At 41.7% G+C, this 18,402-nt stretch overlaps 1 protein-coding gene across 2 annotated transcripts; it reads right to left on the reverse strand.

The window, feature by feature from the left end:
- Window positions 1-1,181: 1,181 nt before the first annotated feature.
- Window positions 1,182-17,867, reverse strand: C2H6orf58 (chromosome 2 C6orf58 homolog). Of its 2 annotated transcripts, XM_075446827.1 has the most exons (7): window positions 17,787-17,867; window positions 12,395-12,679; window positions 9,493-9,579; window positions 6,134-6,318; window positions 4,822-4,955; window positions 4,132-4,370; window positions 1,182-1,565 (listed from the first exon to the last, which is right to left on the reverse strand). In XM_075446827.1, the coding sequence occupies exons 2-7, from the start codon at window positions 12,669-12,671 to the stop codon at window positions 1,378-1,380; spliced, it is 1,110 nt and encodes a 369-aa protein (XP_075302942.1). In that variant the 5' UTR covers window positions 12,672-12,679; window positions 17,787-17,867; the 3' UTR covers window positions 1,182-1,377. The 2 variants fall into 2 exon arrangements, with proteins under 2 accessions (XP_075302942.1, XP_009930206.2); XM_009931904.2 differs by lacking the exon at window positions 17,787-17,867 and having other exon boundaries at window positions 12,395-12,716.
- Between the last annotated feature and the right edge of the window lie 535 nt (window positions 17,868-18,402).

The raw sequence follows: 18,402 nt of genomic DNA on the forward strand, positions 1-18,402 counted from the left end.
GCTCAGCCACTCTGGTGCTGGGGGAAAGGTCCCCAGTCTCACCCCTGATGTCCCTGGAAAACTTTTAACCATTGTATTTTGTTCAGGAAGGCTGTCACTACAACAGCTAGGAGCAAAATGAGTAGCAAGTGAGTGCAACAGAGTCAAGCTGTGTGCGCCAGCTTCTCTCCTTCTGAGTGAGGGGTATGGCGCAGAGTTACCAACTGAGATCCTGGGTACAACTGAAACTGTGGGGCAGCGTTCTCTTATTTTGATTTATGAGTCTAAGGCTTGTGTTATTCTTAACTACACTGTAGTACAGGCTATAATCTGATACAATGCAGCAGGCAGTGTCTCTATCACCATCCTCTTTTCTCCACAACAGAAAGGCAGCTCCAGCCGTGCCTGCTCTCTGGGGGAAGTTTTTCTAAGGATGGAGGATCCAAATTGGCAGATCTCCTAAGAAAAATCAACTCCTGTCTGCCTGCAGGACCCTTGTCCCGCTTTCCCACCACCTCTGATGCCAAGTTATTACAATTAATTCCTGATATGTGTTATCACTCAGAAGACTGGGACGAGCACTTGGGTCTAAGTGTGCCAGGCGCTGGGATGACACAGTGCAAATGCATCTCTCAGTCAGTAGTAAAATCTAACATATGACACGCTGCAACAGGAAGGGTTAGACATGGGGGAATGGAAAAGCAACCTGTGGCTATACAGACTACATAATCACATAAATTGACAGATAGATCAATGTTTTCTTGAGGTAAGTGAAAAGGATTAAATATCAGAAATCTCTGTTGGTCATGTAAGAGCTGCTACAGAATAAGCTCATCTGCTTCAGGACTTCTCAGGACTGGCTCCACAGTACCACATGAGGCACGTACTTGCTGCAAAGTAGCATACCGAGGGAATCCATCTGTACTCAAGTATTTAATCTGAAAAGCCTGAAAGCTTCATAGTCGATTGCAGCTGCTCTGCAAAATAACGACTTTGGTGGGAAACAGTAGAGGCATCGGTTTTGGATCAGAACTTCAAAGAAAAGTTTCTGATGATCATCTGTTAGACCATCAAGGACCTGAGTAATTACACATCTGGTGGGATCCCTGTATACAGGGAAAAAACCAGTCTGAAATAGAACATAATTTGCCTTTATTTAATTTTTCATCCAATAATGATACATTATTTATAAAGTCCAAAAAAGTAATAAAGTAAGATTTTCTGTGAGGCCTTTTATTTGGAAGGAAATGAATTAAACAAATAAGCTAATTAGGAAAATTAAGGATAAAAATACTGATTCACTATGAGACAAAGATGTACACATGGCTACTCAGGAAATCCTGCTGTAAGAAATTACCAAAGCCAGATTACCAGACACGTATCTGCTAAAAGATAAAATCAATCATTGTTGGAACCGCTTTTCCTCAAGAAAACGGGTGCTGTCAACTCCACTCCTTTCAAATCATTGTATATTCCCACTGGGTCAAACTTCTGGCTCGAAGCCAAGCCTTCAATCAGTTTTCGGCCCATTTTTCTTCCTGCTTCAGTAGACATAGCCTTTTGCCAGAGCTCGAGCAGCAGTCCTCCTTGGAAAGGAACACAACGTGACATCACTGTCAAATTAACACAGAGGACACGCAGCTCGCGGCACGCAAGGAACGAAGCGCATGTTTGGCAACAAACACCCACAGCTCTTCCATGGGCAGCGAAATGTAGACAAAGCTGGAGCGTGCCGATGGGGTAATAACTGCCTACAAATGTGCAGGGAGACACGGGCCACTCATTCAGCTCAGCATCCTTTGTATTGACAGACAACTGGGCTTGTTCCCTTGTCACCAGTGTTGTAAACCATAATGATTGAAGGTGCATGTTAAGGTCTTGGTCTACAATTGCACAGAGCTTCACGGCTTCTGAAGTAGTGGCCTGGTAGTTACAGTCCCGCACATCTTTGTTGTTACTCTAAAGGAACCAAGAATTTGCACTTTCTGCCAGCTAAGACCTCAAGCTAATGAAACAAATGATCCCAACACTTTCATCCAGGCAATAAGCAGTGGCTCGTTAGGAAGCATGCCTGACAAGTCTGGCATTAGCACCAGTTTGAAGGATAATCATTGTCTGCTCCCTGCTCTTCTCAGTGCTGATCTTTATGGTGGATAAAGGGTCCACAGAGGAAATCTGAGGGTAAAAAAAAGTCTACCAGAAAACCAAGACGAGTATATTCTCCTTAAAACATGCTTTTGTATAAAAGTGGCAACAGTGAAGAATTGAGTTTTCACAGCATTGTACTGGGGAGTTGAGGACTTAAGAGGAGAAAGCAGCAAATAGTCCTCTTGCCTAGAAGGACTGCAGGATGACCACGGGAAAGGTGAGGACAGCAGGAAAGGTCTCGAATAACAAGGAATCTGCTGTTCTACCTTCGGGTGTCAGTGAGGGACAGCATGAAAAGTAAAGCTTCTGACTGTCCGTGAGTCGACAAACTTTAGAGGTAGCACAGCACTCCCTCAATACTGGTCCCTGCTGGACTGGCAGAGGCAGCTAGAGGAAGATAAAGAGTAATCAAACTCTAAATCGAGAAATTAAATCTCAGTCTGGGTTGGACAGGGTCCCATCCTAAGAGGTACTGAGACCCTCAATCTGCTGTCGAAGTTTGCTAGGCCAGAAGAGGACTCCACATCTCACAGGATGTATTTAAAAGTTTGAGGAATCCGACTCTACAAAAACCGTATGTCAAATTTTGTCATCTGAGTTTTGTAGCAATAAGATCTAGTGTTTCAGGTCCCCACTGAGGCTGTGGATCCAGACTCAAGTCAAATTTAGTTTACAGCTCCCTTTCTGATCAGCAAATCCATCACTTGGTTCAGTTAGTCGACGTTTAACTCTCAGCTGAAGGCAAAGCCCACCCCTTCAAAGCAGAGTCAGGGAAATCTCCTGCCTGTAAAGCAAGGGATTTCATCTGAGGACGTCATTATGGCTGCACCTGCATGAAACTTCTGCCTCCCTCTTTTTAATTCACTCTACCGAGTTCAGCATCCATGCCTCTTTCCCTGACTCCCTCCAGCGCTGCCCTCACCTGCTCTGCCGTCGCGGTGCCCTGCTCCCTCCCTGCTGCCCTGCTGCTGGTGCTCGCCCTCGCTGTGCCCCGCTCTCCTCCGGGAGGTAGGTCACTGAACCCTGAGCTCTGGCATAGGCTGCCAGGCATGGGTTGGGGCTGTGCAGATCCTTATTCACACATTGAGGAATAATGCTATGTGGAGTGTGTGAGGGGAGCACTCTGTGATGTGAGGATGCTCGTTTGTAACACTGAACAGCTTCATCACGAGCCTTTTTCAGCTACAAATACAACCAGGGAGAGAATGTTGACTAAAATGTACGGAGAGAAGAAGAGGATCACAAAACAAATGCCATAGCTCTGGATACTAGTTTTTCAGTCTATTTTTGTACTGTCTGCTCATTTAAAGATTCGAAATATCCATTCACAAAGGACAGACAAAAATATCCAACCCACCAAAACTAAGGAATGAACTGGCATCTCAGAAGGGTGTCGTTCTGTGTCTCACCGCTGGATGGTGATGCACAACTGCTTTTAGTGAAAGTCCCGCACTGTCTCAAGATACAGTTTCGCTGAGACAGATGATACTTTGCTGGGACAGTTTGAATATTCCCTGTTGGTCCAAAGATTGAGACAAAACCTAAAACCAAAACCAGAACACTAGTGGATACACAAGCTGTTGTTCATGATCATTTGCCCGTTTTTTGTAATGACCTCAACTGATTTAATAACGTCATTTACAACTTTAATGATTTCAGATATAACTAGGGAAACACAGTCTAGTCTTCACGTTTTTAAAATTTCTGCGAAAAATGGAGGGGGAAAAAGTAAGATCATCTGCTCCAGCAAACGATGCATTTGTCTCATGTGAAATCCTCACTGTGTATTGTCAATGTTATCCCATTGTTGCATTTTCTCTCTGGTGTGTTCTTCTGGTTGTATTTTTATTTGTAGTGTTTTATTGTTAGTCTCTAAGAAGTGTTTATATTATTGAATATCGGAAAATCACTGTGTTCATATGGAGAAAGGTATAGAAATGTAGAAAGAGAGAATAAGATATTAAATATCTATGGACTACAGACATCTGTAGGTCGGGCTTGTACCTGTTAATTGATTTGCTTTGTGAAGAGCTCTCAGTGAAAGCAGGACCCTATTTTGCTGTGGACTGAAGTCACTAATGGGCAGGAGGACATCCCCTTCAACAAGCATCCTCTGGGGCAGGAAAACCTGAAAGTTGTTTGTGGACAAGAAATCCGTGGAGAAGTGTGTGGCTGCGATGAAATCTACAGCATTAGCCCAGTCTTCACCGAAATTAGCTTCTGGATCAGAGAGATCTTTTAAGCTGAAAGAGATCAGAATGAAAATGTAGTAGATAGTTGAAATCCCCTGTAGAACACAGTAGTCAATCATTTATCCCAAATGTGTTTTATTCCATATAAAATCCTGAGCGGTCTCAGTGCCTCAGTGACTTAAAGTCTCCTTCAGTACTTCACACCTAATTTTTCCTGGCATCGCTAACTCTGCCCAGACTAGACACAGCTCCTGACTTGTGCCCTGGCTCCCAGAGAGGAATCAGCATCTCACATTAAGCCCACAGCCTGCCCACCCATCGCAGCCTGGGCAGCCATATCTCACTGGTCTTCCCATGCTCCAACAGAGCGGGAGAAAGAGCAGAGCCTGAAGGGTAGAGGCCCAAAGTAAGAAAGCTCATGTGGACTTTGTTGGGATGCTACCCTTCCAAAGAGCCATGCAGGTGGGAAGAGCCTCCTCGGCCACCCCTCCCATCCCTGTACCTGTCCTGGAACTTGGGCAGCGCATAAGCAATGGAGGCGACATGCGCCTGCCACATGAGATGGAGGGCATCATCCAGATCGAAGGAGGAGAAGGTCACAGGGCTCACAGCTTTGTGTTCTGTAGATAACAGATACTGCAGCAACAGGGAGGAAAAAAGGCAGAGAAACAGGGGAGGTTTAAACCCAATGAATTTTTCAGACTTGTGCACATGCCTCACAAAACAGTAAGTTTGCAAGCTGAGGGAAACTGCTTTAGAGTAGTTAGAATGTATGGCTTTGTAAATAACTATTGTCTGACATAGGGAGAAATAGATTATTAATTTAGATTCAAAAGTGAATACATATCCCCACTGAAGTTAGCAGGAGTTGCTGTTCCTTGACTGCAACAGAGTGAAGGTTTTATCCACATAATTTAGGTATTTTGTCACAATAATTCAGTGGACTTTTTTATCTGAATGCGGTGGAAGATTCCATGCTGAAATATTGGATTCCCTGAAAACCTCTTTATACTCTTTCAGCCACAGCTTTCTGAAGATTTTCAGAAAATAAGAAAATGATCCATAACAGTTATCATTATGGCTGTTTGAGGAATAGATCTTTTCTAATAACCTCTGAAACACACTGCTTAGGAAAAATAATCTTAAGAAAACAAATCCAGTCTTGCTCCTAAATCCTCTACCTTCAGTCACAGTTGCCGAGAGGAACTTACAGTTTAAATTTTCTGACCATTATCAATTATTTGATCACCAACAAAAATGTTGAATATAGAAGTCTATCTATAAAAATAGTTATTAAATCTATGAAGTAAGAAATAGTGTCATCTTTGGGATTAGGAAACAGCTGAATGAAGAGGAAAGAGAATATCTACTTGCATAAATAAACATGCTTCTGAATGAAATTTCAGCATTTTCATTTTTTTAAATGTTCAAAGGAATAAATGAACCCTGTAAAACAAAAGCAAGGCCATCTCTCGAGGGTAATGTTCTATCTCGCATGCTTATTTTGCATTGCTAACATAAGCAGTATAGGAAGAATGCAAATATAACTGATAACAAAACAGTCTCTTGGGACAGACTCCAAAATACAGAATTATCTTAAAAGAAGGAAAAAATTCTGTAACCTGTAAAAATCCTGACCTGCTTATCTCTGACTGTATGTTATGCTTTTCATTTTTCCTGCTTGTTACTTTTATATCAAGTTGTTATTGAAAGCAAACCAGGCTCTCTGAATCTTACAAATAATAGTAACAATAGTTTTTAAAAATGATGCTCTGGTATAATTTCCTACAAAATAGGAAAAAAAAAAAAATTACTTCAAAATAGGCCTTCCACTTATCCATCAGCTCGGGAATTTGAGACCGGCAGTCGGCAACACTGTAACAGAAATCAGCTCTTCGCTCCTCTGATGGCAATATTTCTATCTCGTACTGCAGCTGCCCGAACAGGCCAGCCTCCACTGCCCCCAGAAAGGGTATGACAGCCAGGTAGTAATTCATACCTACAGCAATAATTAGAAAGGAGTAGGTGTTAACCACAGGCGTACGAAAAATCCCCACTTAGAAAAATGAACACTCTCCCATATCAAATGCAACCATTTCAAATTGCCACCGACAAAACTGCATTCGACGGTGGGGCACATGTACTAAAATGCACTAATGATGCTATCTGTATTGACTTAGCTATGATATGTAGTATTAATTTATATACTGTCCTTAAATAGCCCTGCATGAGCTGACAGTATGCTATACTTTGCAAGAAAGGACAAACAACTGAAAAAGTTTAGATCTTTATAAGTTGTCATGGACAGGACATCAAAAATCTTTTAAATATTAGTAAGGGGTACTCCATGAATATAGTTTTCATTTTAAAAACCTCTTCTATGCATCCTAGGCATGTAAAAAATGGAAAAAGGCAAATACTAGTGATATTTTATTGGAAAATAATAATTTGCATTTAAAAAAGATTTTGCCCACTGAAACTTTCTTGGAAATTACCTCAGTTTGTCTGTGTAGATTTATTTTAGGATGATAGCTTCCTTTGGTCTGATCTATAAGTTGGAGCAGTCAGAAGACTGAATTATCTGGATATTCATTTTTAGAGGTATTGAGGAAAACATTGAAAGTGTCAGTGGCATTGACATTGGAAATTCAAATCTTTACACATCTCTCTGTCTTCAGTTTGTTGCTATTTATTGGAAAAATGAAAAAAAAAACCACCTCCAGAATTTCAGCCTACTAGAACTCCAAAGCCAATATTAGAAAACCAGAAATTGTTTGATAGCTCATGTGCGCCAGATCAATATATTAAATAAGTTTCAGCTGGGTACTTAAAAGCCTGATGGATAAATGCTGCTGGTCTAATGAAGGTAATGAAGTTATCTGGATATCATGGGCGCGAAGTCTCTGTTTATTTCTTTCTACTGACCACAGTGAAGTTGTGAAGGTGCAACCAAAGGCAGAAAAGTCTTGTCAGATTTATCATAGAATCATTAAGGTTGGAAAAGACCTCTAAGATCAAGTCCAATCGTCAACCTAACACCACCATGCCTACCAAACCAAGTCCTGAAGTGCTATATCTACATGTTTTTTGAACACCTCTGGGGGTGGTGACTCCACCAACTTCCCTGGGCAGCTTGTTCCAATGATCGACCACTCTTTCAGTAAAGAAATTTTTCCTAATATCCAGTCTAAACCTCCCCTTACACAACTTGAGGCCGTTGCCTCTCGTCCTATCGCTAGTTACTTGGGAGAAGAGACCAACATCCACCTCACTACTATAGCCTTTCAGGTAGTTGTAGAGAGCAATAAGGTCCCGCCTCAGCCTCCTCTTCTCCAGACTAAACAGCCCCGGTTCCCTCAGCTGCTCCTCATAACACTTGTTCTCTAGACCCTTCACCAGCCTTGTTGCCCTTCTCTGGACATGCTCCAGCACCTCAATGTCCTTCTTGTAGTGAGGGGCCCAAAACTGAACACAGTACTCGAGGCGCAGCCTCACCAGTGCTGCGTACAGGGGCGCGATCATCTCCCTCCTCCTGCTGGCCACACTATTCCTGACACAAGCCAGGATGCCGTTGACCTTCTTGGCCACCTGGGCACACTGCTGGCTCATGTTCAGCCGGCTGTCGACCAGCACCCCAAGATCCTTTCCCATCAGGCAGCTCTCCAGCCACTCCTCCCCAAGCCTGCAGCGTTGCATGGGGTTGTTGTGACCGAAGCGCAGCACCCAGCTCTTGGCCTTCTTGAAACTCATACAATTGTCCTCGGCTCATCCATCCAGTCTCTCCAGCTCCCTCTGCAGAGCCTTCCTACCCTTGAGCAGCTCAACACTCCCACCCAACTTGGTGTCATCTGCAAACAGACTGAGGAAGCACTCAATCCCCTCATCCAGATCATTGATAAAGATATTAAACAAGATCGGCCCCAAAACTGAGCCTTGGGGAATACCACTCATGACCAGCTGCTAGCTGGATTTAACTCCATTCACTACTACTCGCTGGGCTTGGCCATTCAGCCGTTTTTTTACACAGCAAAGCATACATCCATCCAGACAATGAGCAACCAGTTTCTCCAGGAGGATGCTGTGGGAAACAGTGTCAAAGGCCTAACTAAAGTCCAGGTAGTGAACACCCACAACCTTTCCCTCATCCACTAGGTGGGTCACCTGGTCATAGAAGGAGATCAGGTTGGTCAAGCAGGACCTGCCTTTCATGAACTCATGCTGGCTGGGCCTGATACCCTGGTTGTCCTTCATGTGCCCAGTGGCCGCACTGAGAATGAATTGCTCTGTAATCTTCTCTGGCACCAAGATCAGGCTGACAGGCCTGTAGTTCCTGGGATCTTCCTTCCATCCTTTCTTGTAGATGGATGTCACAAAGGAGATCCTCCAGTCATCTGGGACCTCCCCTATTAGCCAGGACTGCTGATAGATGATGGAGAGTGGCTTGGCCAGGTTCTCTGCCAGCTCCCTCAGTACTCTTGGGTGAATCCCATTCGGTCCCATGGACTTGTGAGTATCCGTGTGGCATAGCAGGTCATCAGCTTCTTCCTCCTAGAATATGGGAGGTTTAATCTGCTCTCCATCCCTGTCTTCCAGCTCTGGGGGCTGAATACCCTGGGAATAACCAGTCTGACTATTAAAGACTGAGCCAAAGAAGGCATAAAGTACCTCAGACTTTTCCTCTTGCTTGGTGGCAATGTTCCCCCCTGCATCCAATAAGGGATGGAGATTCTCCTTGGCTCTCTTTTTGTTGTTAATTTATTCGTAAAAACATTTGTTATGTCTTCCAACAGTGGCCAGCCTGAGGGTGATTACTAGCATCTAAACTGAACAAAACTGCCCTGGAGTAATTGAAAACTGTAATTTCTACAAATGTCTGCTAATACAGACACCCTCCATGGTGTTTCTCATGTGTTTTCACGTGCATTTTCACAATGTAAACATTTCTCAGGCTGCAAATTTGCACTGTTTTCCTTCCTCAAGTAAGTTGTCAGAGTCAATTAACTTTCATGTACTCAGTCACACTTAGGTGTCTTGCTGCAAGTTTTCAATGGAGAATTATGTAGCACTGGAATTACTTTGCAATACAGAATTCTAAGGTGAAGAAATATTCTAAATTGCCTTCTAGGACACAGATCATATTTCAGAGAAGAACAGAATAATGGTGTATACTTACAGGACCACCAGCTCCTTACAGATATGCACAAGATGTCTCCGTCTTCGTAGCCACAGGAGGTCACATTGGAAGGATCTACTAATCTGCCTGAATCAAATTAAATAATACACCAATACTTCTCAATCTTTTTCACACAGGAAATCCTACTGAGATGAAAAAAATATATAGGAGTAAAGCATGCAGAATTTTGTTCAGAGAAGCAGAACAATTACCGTTGTTTTTCTTCATAAACTACTGTTCCTAGAGTAGTTTAATTTCTCAGTCAATACTCTGTGCAGTGCACAGTAATTTGATTGTGTTTTACAGTTCGATTTATTCCTCACTGTAAATGTATTCTAAGAATTTATGGAACTGTCTGAAAGGAGGATATCACAGTGATATTTTTATAGGGATATAAATACATATGCACATACGGACATAAACACCTGCATAGCTGAAGCATTGTTTTCAACAGATGCAGGGCTGCTAGTGTAGGAGAGCTGCTTAACAAGCAGAATAGCACAAATTAAATGTGCTAGTAATTGTCTCACCTAATTGGGTTGTGTGATACAGAATCCCTTCCTATTTAATGATGCGTACAAACATGGCCTTACTGTGAAATTAAGCATGCAAACCTTGTTGTATCTGTTTATCAGAGTTTTCAAGCATCTGTGCTGTAGCAAACATGCAAGACTTTTCACAATTATTCGTGACTGCAACGTAAGGCATATTTTACTTTAAACACATGATGTGCAGAAATAGCCTAAAGTACAAAAGCACAACATACATACATATTACATGGTAATTAGTTATGTAGTGAGTCAGGAAGTCTGCTTTAAGTGTATGACATGAAATTACTGTGGTCAGGCCCAATGACTCGAGCTGTTCCAGGAGCTCCCAAACTCTGCCCTGCAGAGTGCTTATTCTCTGATGAGTTAGCTGAATGTCAACATTGTCATTTCTGTCAAATTAGAACTAAACCTCACTGCATTCTTTAAAAACCAAACGAAATTTTCTGATACTTTTTACTTTAGAAGAAGAGATGATCCTGAACCATGTGCATACACATTAGCCTAATTATCCTCTCTAGCTGACTGGACAGACCTTGTGCTTTGGGGCATGCTGGCTGTTCAACCTTGTATCTTTCGATAGCAGAGCACTGAGAGCATGAACTTGTGGTGGTGAGGAACATAGTTCAACAGGATTTTTTTAAATGAAAAATTATAATTTTTAATATTTACAGAAAGATATTTTCAAGGGCATCGGAAACAGGCAGCAGTAGTTTACTAGTGTGCAAAGGAGATGAATGGGAAGGATAAAGGAAAAGCAGAAAAAAAGACAAAATCTTGCAGAGGAATTGAACACGAGATTTGCCAAAGATTGCTAGCCTAGTTTTTTTTGGGAAAATGAAGACTCCTGTGCAGTATCGGTGATAATTGTAAAATATGTACAAATTACTTGGAGCTGGAAACACTAACCCTGCTTCCAGGTCAACACTCCAGGTTTGTCCTCTCTTCCTCCTCCTGTTCCCCGTGCTTAATGTGACTGTTGTTTCAGTCTTGAGCTCTACCCAGGCTACCTCAGCTTTTCTCTGTATTGGCAGTGCCTCCCAGCTGTATGCCATTAGCAACTATGTGCAACCTCATCAGCAAGATTCCTCTGCTATTTTTTGTGGCAAGGTTGTTAATGAAATAACTAAATGCAGTTGTTCTCAAGAATGATAATTGAAGAACTCTGAGCATATCCTCCATTTAGGTGTAAACTTCCTTCAGCAACGCTTGCCACTAAACACTCCTTTAGGTGTTCCCTTACCAGATTCGAAACTCCGATTTTCATTCTTATTTTGTAAAGCATCATTAAAAAATTTCACTCTACCTTTTGATTATACAAAGGTAGGAGATGAATTTCTGGACTTTGGCAAAACATCAGTTATACCACAAAAGAAAACATCCAGTCAGTCTGACACAATTGGCCTACTATTCACGTAAGCTCCACTCTATCCCTTTATCTGTTTAGCTCCATATCTTTAAATATTCTTTCCTCTATGCTTATTCTAGTGTCTCATCTACTGCTGATGCAAGAGAAATAGATTTTTTTGTGTCCTTATCCCATTTCTCCTTCTTCTTAAATATATATACTATCTTTCCTACTCTTCGGACATACAATGTCACCTGAACCTTTCTTAAAGTTCTTGCTCCTGGATTAGTACTTCTGTATGTCAGTTCTTCCAAGCGGGGGTAAGGACTATGCAGTTTCCTTTGTCTGTGTAGATAAGACTCTCAGTTTAGCTCCATCTCCCAAGCGACAATTTTTATTTCCACAATCTTATTCCTAGCAGCCATGCTGTCTCAACATCATTGTCTCTACTGCAAATCTAGAAAAATTACTGATTTCATTTTATGTCCATAAGTAGATTACTGCAAATCTTTGTACCACTCATTAAATACTAGCTTCACTTGCTCTTTATGGTTTATATAGGACCATATCAATAAATATTTTCTCAAGAAAAATAACTTTCATGACCAGACAGGATTGTTCATACAAAAGTTTTTGTAGCATTTTCAAGAATCTGCTGTCCTGCACCAGGAATTCAAATCCCGATTTTTCTTGCCCAAGTTTATTATGTTGATACACAAATGTTTCAGTCATTCCTCACTAATCTAGCCAACCGGCCTATCTGCATTAGGTTTAGTCAGTTGGTAACCTCACTACTGTATGCACCAAAATTCTCTTTCTTTTCCCCTCGTCCACTTATCCTTCATTCAGGATTTCTCTTTGAAATCAGCAACTTAGTTCAGCATGTCAAAATTTATACCGTCTGAGGCTATACTGGGCTTGTGAGGCAGAAACCTTGGAAAAAGTGACCTAAAGTGGGTCTGATAAACATGCAGCTATTCCAGCATCTTAAGAACACAACTCATACCTGTACGAAATTGCCACCCATGCTGCAACGGTAATCCCCAGAGAATATTGCCAAAATTTTGGGATCCAAAGGCAGTAAAATATTTGGCTGAAGAGTTTAGCAAGTTCTTATACACTCCCAGTCGTTCCTGATAGTTCCAAGCATTGATGAAAATTTTGTTGTCCTTTACTAGGAAATCCAGCAGGTTTTCAGGGGCAAGGTCCCACAGAGGTGGATAGGCATCTTCTGTGGTGGCATCTTTTTCACTCCATGATGTGGCAGTTACTGGACTCAGCATAACAGGCACTACAAGAAGAGCATATATGCCAAAGCAGGGCTGCATTGCGAAGGTTTGTGACCCAGGTGTTAGTGGCTGCAGGGCTTTTATCACGAAAGGTGAGGGCTGGGTGAAAAGGGTGACTCAGACACACAGGCCTCTGTCTTCATTCCCTGTTTCCAGTGACCTTGATGTGTAGTTGCCAGATTAGCAAACTGTGAGTAACGCTCTGTCCTCCCTGTGGGATCTGGGGAGCAGCAGCAGATGTTTAAGAGGGATCAATCTGACCAGAAAATGTCCAGATCTGTGCTACCAACGGCCATATGCGCACCCTCCCCTAAGGCTGAAGTGCTACTGTACTGATAGTACAGTCATGTTATCAACCTTATTGTCCCTGTGTTTCTTACTAGCTGTCACCTTCCCTTACCCTGCCTAACTCCTTTGTGTGAAGAAAGGACAGCAATGCCACAGAGCCCACCCTAAAACAGGCATGAGCAGGGTTAGGTTAGGGCTGAGATGCTCTGAGGAAGGCTACAGGCGTAGACGAAGGCGCGGCAGTGACATTTGACAGGTGCTGCTACTGGCACCTCTGTTTTTTGGCCTTCGGACAACTGCCTGCAACCTCCAGATCCAAAAAGCACTGGGAGTAGCCAAATCAGCCTTGTTGCAAGCCATGCAGCACCTGGCTGTATTTTTAGTGTTTGTTTCTCTTGTGTGGAAATGGTCGTTACAAAGACCTAAAGTCTCCTATCGAACCTCCATGGTCTTGTAGACTCCAAAGGGAACACAGAGGCCACCCCTGCACTGATAAAATTGGGGTCTGATGAAGTTACACTTAACAAAAATGGAACTGTCTAGTTACCTTCACTTCACCTACTTCTAGGACTTTATAATCTTCAGCTGCTTTTTTCTCAGGTAAGTAATGGTTACGAAAGAGCACTCAGCAAACAAACACATCATTTCTTATCGCTGTAGTCTTTCTTTCACACGAGAAAAATTGCAAATGCCCATTTTCTTTGAAGTTATTCTGTGAATTTTGTCTGCTCTTTGTGTACTGCAAGTACCTTAAACCCCAGATGAGAGCCAATTCAAAATAGATTTCAAACTTTTGACAGTGAATTTAAAAGAAATGCATTAGTGAACATCGTTTTTTCCCATCTTCTTTATTTATTAAGCAGACTTTCTAGTAAATAGCATAATTTTTCAATGGTCACTTTTTTTTTCACTCCGCTACTGAGAACGAAACCCAGAGGCTTTTGAAGAACAATCAGTATTCAAGAGATTAGCAGATATATGAGAATGCTTTTCCTAATCATTCTGCCTCACAGATGTTTCAAATAATCACATTGTTCTGCCACTAAGTTTCTATAAATGGGATTTATCTAGCCTAACTGTGGGCATTTAAACATTAACTTAGCTATGTAGATTCCCTCAAGAGCCAAAGCAAAGAATCAGGCATGTCCAGAATGTAACTCATTTAAAATATACCACTGAGATATGTACTGCTCTTGATTGACTGTAGAGGGAGTTCAAATTACAAGTTTAGATTTCGAAATAGAAAAAAAATTTAGGATTAAGTAAAATCAATATTGTTTTTAAGTACTTTCATACAATAATTTCAGAATTGTTTTCAAAGATACTTGTCTATTCTTGAAAGAAGACATTCTATAAAATAATACTAAGGATAAATCCTAAGGATAAACCAGAAGGCTGTGCTGCCATTCAGTGAGACCTGGACAGGCTGGAAAGTTGGGCAGAGAGGAACCTGATGAAATTCAACAAAGGCAAATGCAGGGTCCTGCACCTGGGGAGGAACAACCCCATGCACCAGTACAGGCTTGGGGTGGACCTGCTGGAGAGCAGCTCTGTGGAGAGGGACCTGGGTGTCCTGGTGGACAACAGGTTGACCATGAGCCAGCAGTGTGCCTTGGTTGCAAATAAGGCCAATGGGATCCTGGGATGCATCAAGAAGAGTGTGGCCAGCAGGTCGAGGGAGGTTCTTCTCCCCCTCTCTCTGCCCTAGTGAGGCCTCGTCTGGAGTACTGTGTCCAGTTCTGGGCTCCCCACTTCAAGAAAGATGAAGAGCTACTGGAGAGAGTCCAGAGGAGGGCAACGAGGGTGATGAGGGGACTGGAGCATCTCTCCTACGAGGAGAGGCTGAGGGAGCTGGGCTTGTTTAGTCTGAAGAAGAGAAGGCTGAGAGGGGACCTCATAAATGCTTATAAATATCTGAAGGGTGGGTGTCAGGAGGATGGGGCCAGACTCCTTTCAGGGGTGCCCAGCAACAGGACAAGGGGCAATGGGCACAAACTGAAGCATAAAACGTTCCACCTGAACATGAGGAAGAACTTTACTTTGAGGGTGACAGCAGTGGAACAGGCTGCCAGAGGGGTTATGGAGTCTCGTTCTCTCCATAATGTTTGAGGAAGACTAATAGTGATGTCAGCATCACTATTCTATTCACCACTCAGTAAGTACTTTAGCAGTTACTCAATACAGCTGTGCTCTTACAGCCATTGTAACCGAAGCAAGTCCTGGAAAAGATTGTAGATAGTGCTAGATAGTAAATTCAGGTCTGATATGTAATTGTTGTCAAGTTTCGAGAGAGAACACTGTAGTTTTCAGCTGGGCTGCAGAGTTGGCTTCAAGAGAACTGCAGAAAAGCTGATAAGCACCAATTGGATTAGTTGAGGTGACTGTAAAATGAAATGGCAGCCCGTGTTAAAGTTCCAAACTATCAGAACATAAAGATCCCTAGTCCTGATGGGACGCACTGAGGAAGAAACTGGCAAGCCAGTGAGGAAGAGTCATCAGTACCCTCACTGGAATGAACTCAGAACTGACATAGAGCTTTGCAGGTGAGAAAATGTTCCAGTAACCTGGGGACGTGACTATCCTTCAGTCACATAAAACAGCACTGAAAGGAAGGGTTCACCCATTTTCTTTCAGGGCAAATGTCCTAAGGGGAAGAAGAATGAGTTTTAATTTAGATGGGATATTGGTCTGGATGAGCCTCCCCATTGCCTAGCACCCTTTTTTCATGCCCTGACACTTCCACCAGTGACTGTGAGTGCTGCTTGACTGTGAGCTGTTCCAGGGTAAACAAAACCACACTGTAGCTAAAGGTATTCTTCATTTATTTCACTGGATAAACTTGTATCAGTGAATATATTTAGGTTGCTTACCAATCTCTGTTGCTATTGTCTGCAGCTATTGCTCTGAACAGACTTCCTCCTTCTGTTTGTCACAGGCCTTTGATGTTTGGCAGGGAGGATCTCTCCGGCTCCAGTGCCCTCCAGCAAAACCCCATGACAGGGCTATAAACAGGGTTTTAAATTGCTACTTCACTTCTCTTGATGTGGTTGTGAGTAAAGGTCATCAGCCAAAGGCCATGGCCACACGAGTGGACTCTACCACTAATGAATCGACACACATTGTGGGAAGAGCACCAGGCATGCGAGGGGAAGTTACGCTGTGTGTATGGTGGACCTAGCAGGAGGTGCTGTCCTCAGATCCTGGCTCCTCCATACATACTTGGACCTAAAATTTCTCCTTCTTTGGAAAACATCATTCTCGTGTTATCTATTAATTCTGTCCTTCACTCTTGCCTCACCAGAAAGAGTAACTTGTGCCGCAGATCCTGGGAATTCAGGCTTTAAATTGTGCTGATAAATCATGTTGATGGAGGATGGTCATAATAAAATACTGACTGTGTCTTTTTTTTTTTTTTTTAACAGAAGCAATCTACTGAATTGGGCATACACAGGAGCACAAAAAAACCCAAACTTGATAATGAATAATATGCCAGATCAAATCCTGTCACTCTTATTTTGGGGAAAAAACAAATTCATAGCTGTAGTGGGATTATCTACCATATGCAATTTTTCTTTTGCAGATGAAGCAGTCATTTCTCATTGAGGTTGGCTGCATGAACGACTGGCTGGATAAATGGCTACAAAGACAAGTGTAAATCAAATGTTTCCAGAGTTCCAATTCATAATATTAAAAGAAGATAGACTACCAGCAAGGTAAAAATATTGATTTAGGAGCAAGCCTACACACAAGATGTGTAATGGGTACCTTGTGCAGTCCCAGATACACTTTGTCAGATCAGAGTGCTCCAGAGAAGGAGTACAGGCAATACTCAAATTTCCTGAGCAGGCTTTCTGGCAGGATCAGTATTAAGGCATTTACATAAACAAACAAGAAAACAAACATACACCCCTCCATCAGACCTGAAACAGGAAAATTTGAGTTAACCTATGTTTTTCACATTTATAATGGTATTACGTAAGTGTGTTTACCTTATAGGGTAGGTTAGTTCAGATGGTACCATAACCTTCACATCTTTTTGCTATCTTCAGCTCAGAAGGTGAAGGTTAAACTGATCATGGAATTAGATATTTGTAGTACTTAGTACCTACACATAGATGGTCTTCATCAACACCTCTTCAATAACACTGGTCATAGAAGACATCAGCCTTATTTCCATAACGTGATGGAATTCATTCCTTTGAGGCAGACCACACAAAACCCTCACTCACTGAAACTCATATTTAAAAATCAGTGAAATCACGATAGACAGATATAATCCTGAGAGAAATAGGGTGGTAAACAATTGTGTAATGTAGGAAGATGACAGGAAATTTTTATTATGTCTACTTTGTCTCAGAGATAGTTACAAAAATACAGCCCTAAGTCTGCTCATAAATTAAAGGAAATCTTTTGTCTGTTTGTTTGTGTATCACTAGGGAAAGAGCAAACTGCAGAAAAAAGTACCAGAATCACATTGTAAGTTGGCTTTTTTTCAATCTTTCATTAATTATGCATCCATTTATAAGACGAATTAACTGAATCTTCACTTATATTTTTAGCGTGACATTTTAATTAGATGAAAATGAGAATAAGTGGGAATAACTAATTAGAAAAAATTAGCATAACGGCAAAGATTCATTAAAAGAAAGTCGCAAACATCCAAAGCAGTAAATCTGTAGCTAGATGCTAGTGCTCGGGTTAACTGATGTGAAGTATATAAAATGACAGCATCAATTAGAAACTTCGACCAAAACAGCTTTTTTTGCCATTTGGAAGGAGTAAACAACTAATTCAGAAATTTAAATCAGGAGATATTTTCACCTCTTGAAACTCAGAGACTGCAGAGAGAATTTCCAGAGGACTGTGATCCATCTTCTTCCAGCTGCAGCCATTTTCCCTAGACTGAAAAAATAAAAGGGAGGGGGATGGGAGAAGCTTCCTTGCAAGAAAGGAAAGGAGACCTAGCAAAAATTTTCTCAAAGAAATAAATTAGTTTTCGTTGTGTAAGCAGGAAACATAAATTTTGTACAAGACAACTCAAAAGAAATGTAGTAAAATAAAAGACAGGAGGTATAAATCATCCTTACATTTATTGCCTGATTTTGCTTCTGTCATGGGAAAGAATAACACCCTTGTTGTTTCTAATTGGTATTCTATGTTGGTGTACAACACAGGAACTTGATTCTGCTGTTTCATTTGCAATGGCAGACGAAATAATGGTGATTTTTACAAAAAACAAATTTCAGTCTTGTTTAGAGACGTGTGAATAACTCACTAGAACAAAATTCCCAACCTATTTGATTAAATTAAGATGCATATTTAACACATACTTCCTACACCAAATCAGTCACTTCTGAAACATAATCATGGTACTATAGACCTAGGAAAGGTATGTAAGGAGGAAACATATGCATGGATAGATACTGAAAGAGAGAAA

The sequence above is a fragment of the Opisthocomus hoazin genome, chromosome 2, assembly GCF_030867145.1.
Source record: "Opisthocomus hoazin isolate bOpiHoa1 chromosome 2, bOpiHoa1.hap1, whole genome shotgun sequence".
In the NCBI taxonomy this organism is placed as follows: Eukaryota; Metazoa; Chordata; class Aves; order Opisthocomiformes; family Opisthocomidae; genus Opisthocomus; species Opisthocomus hoazin.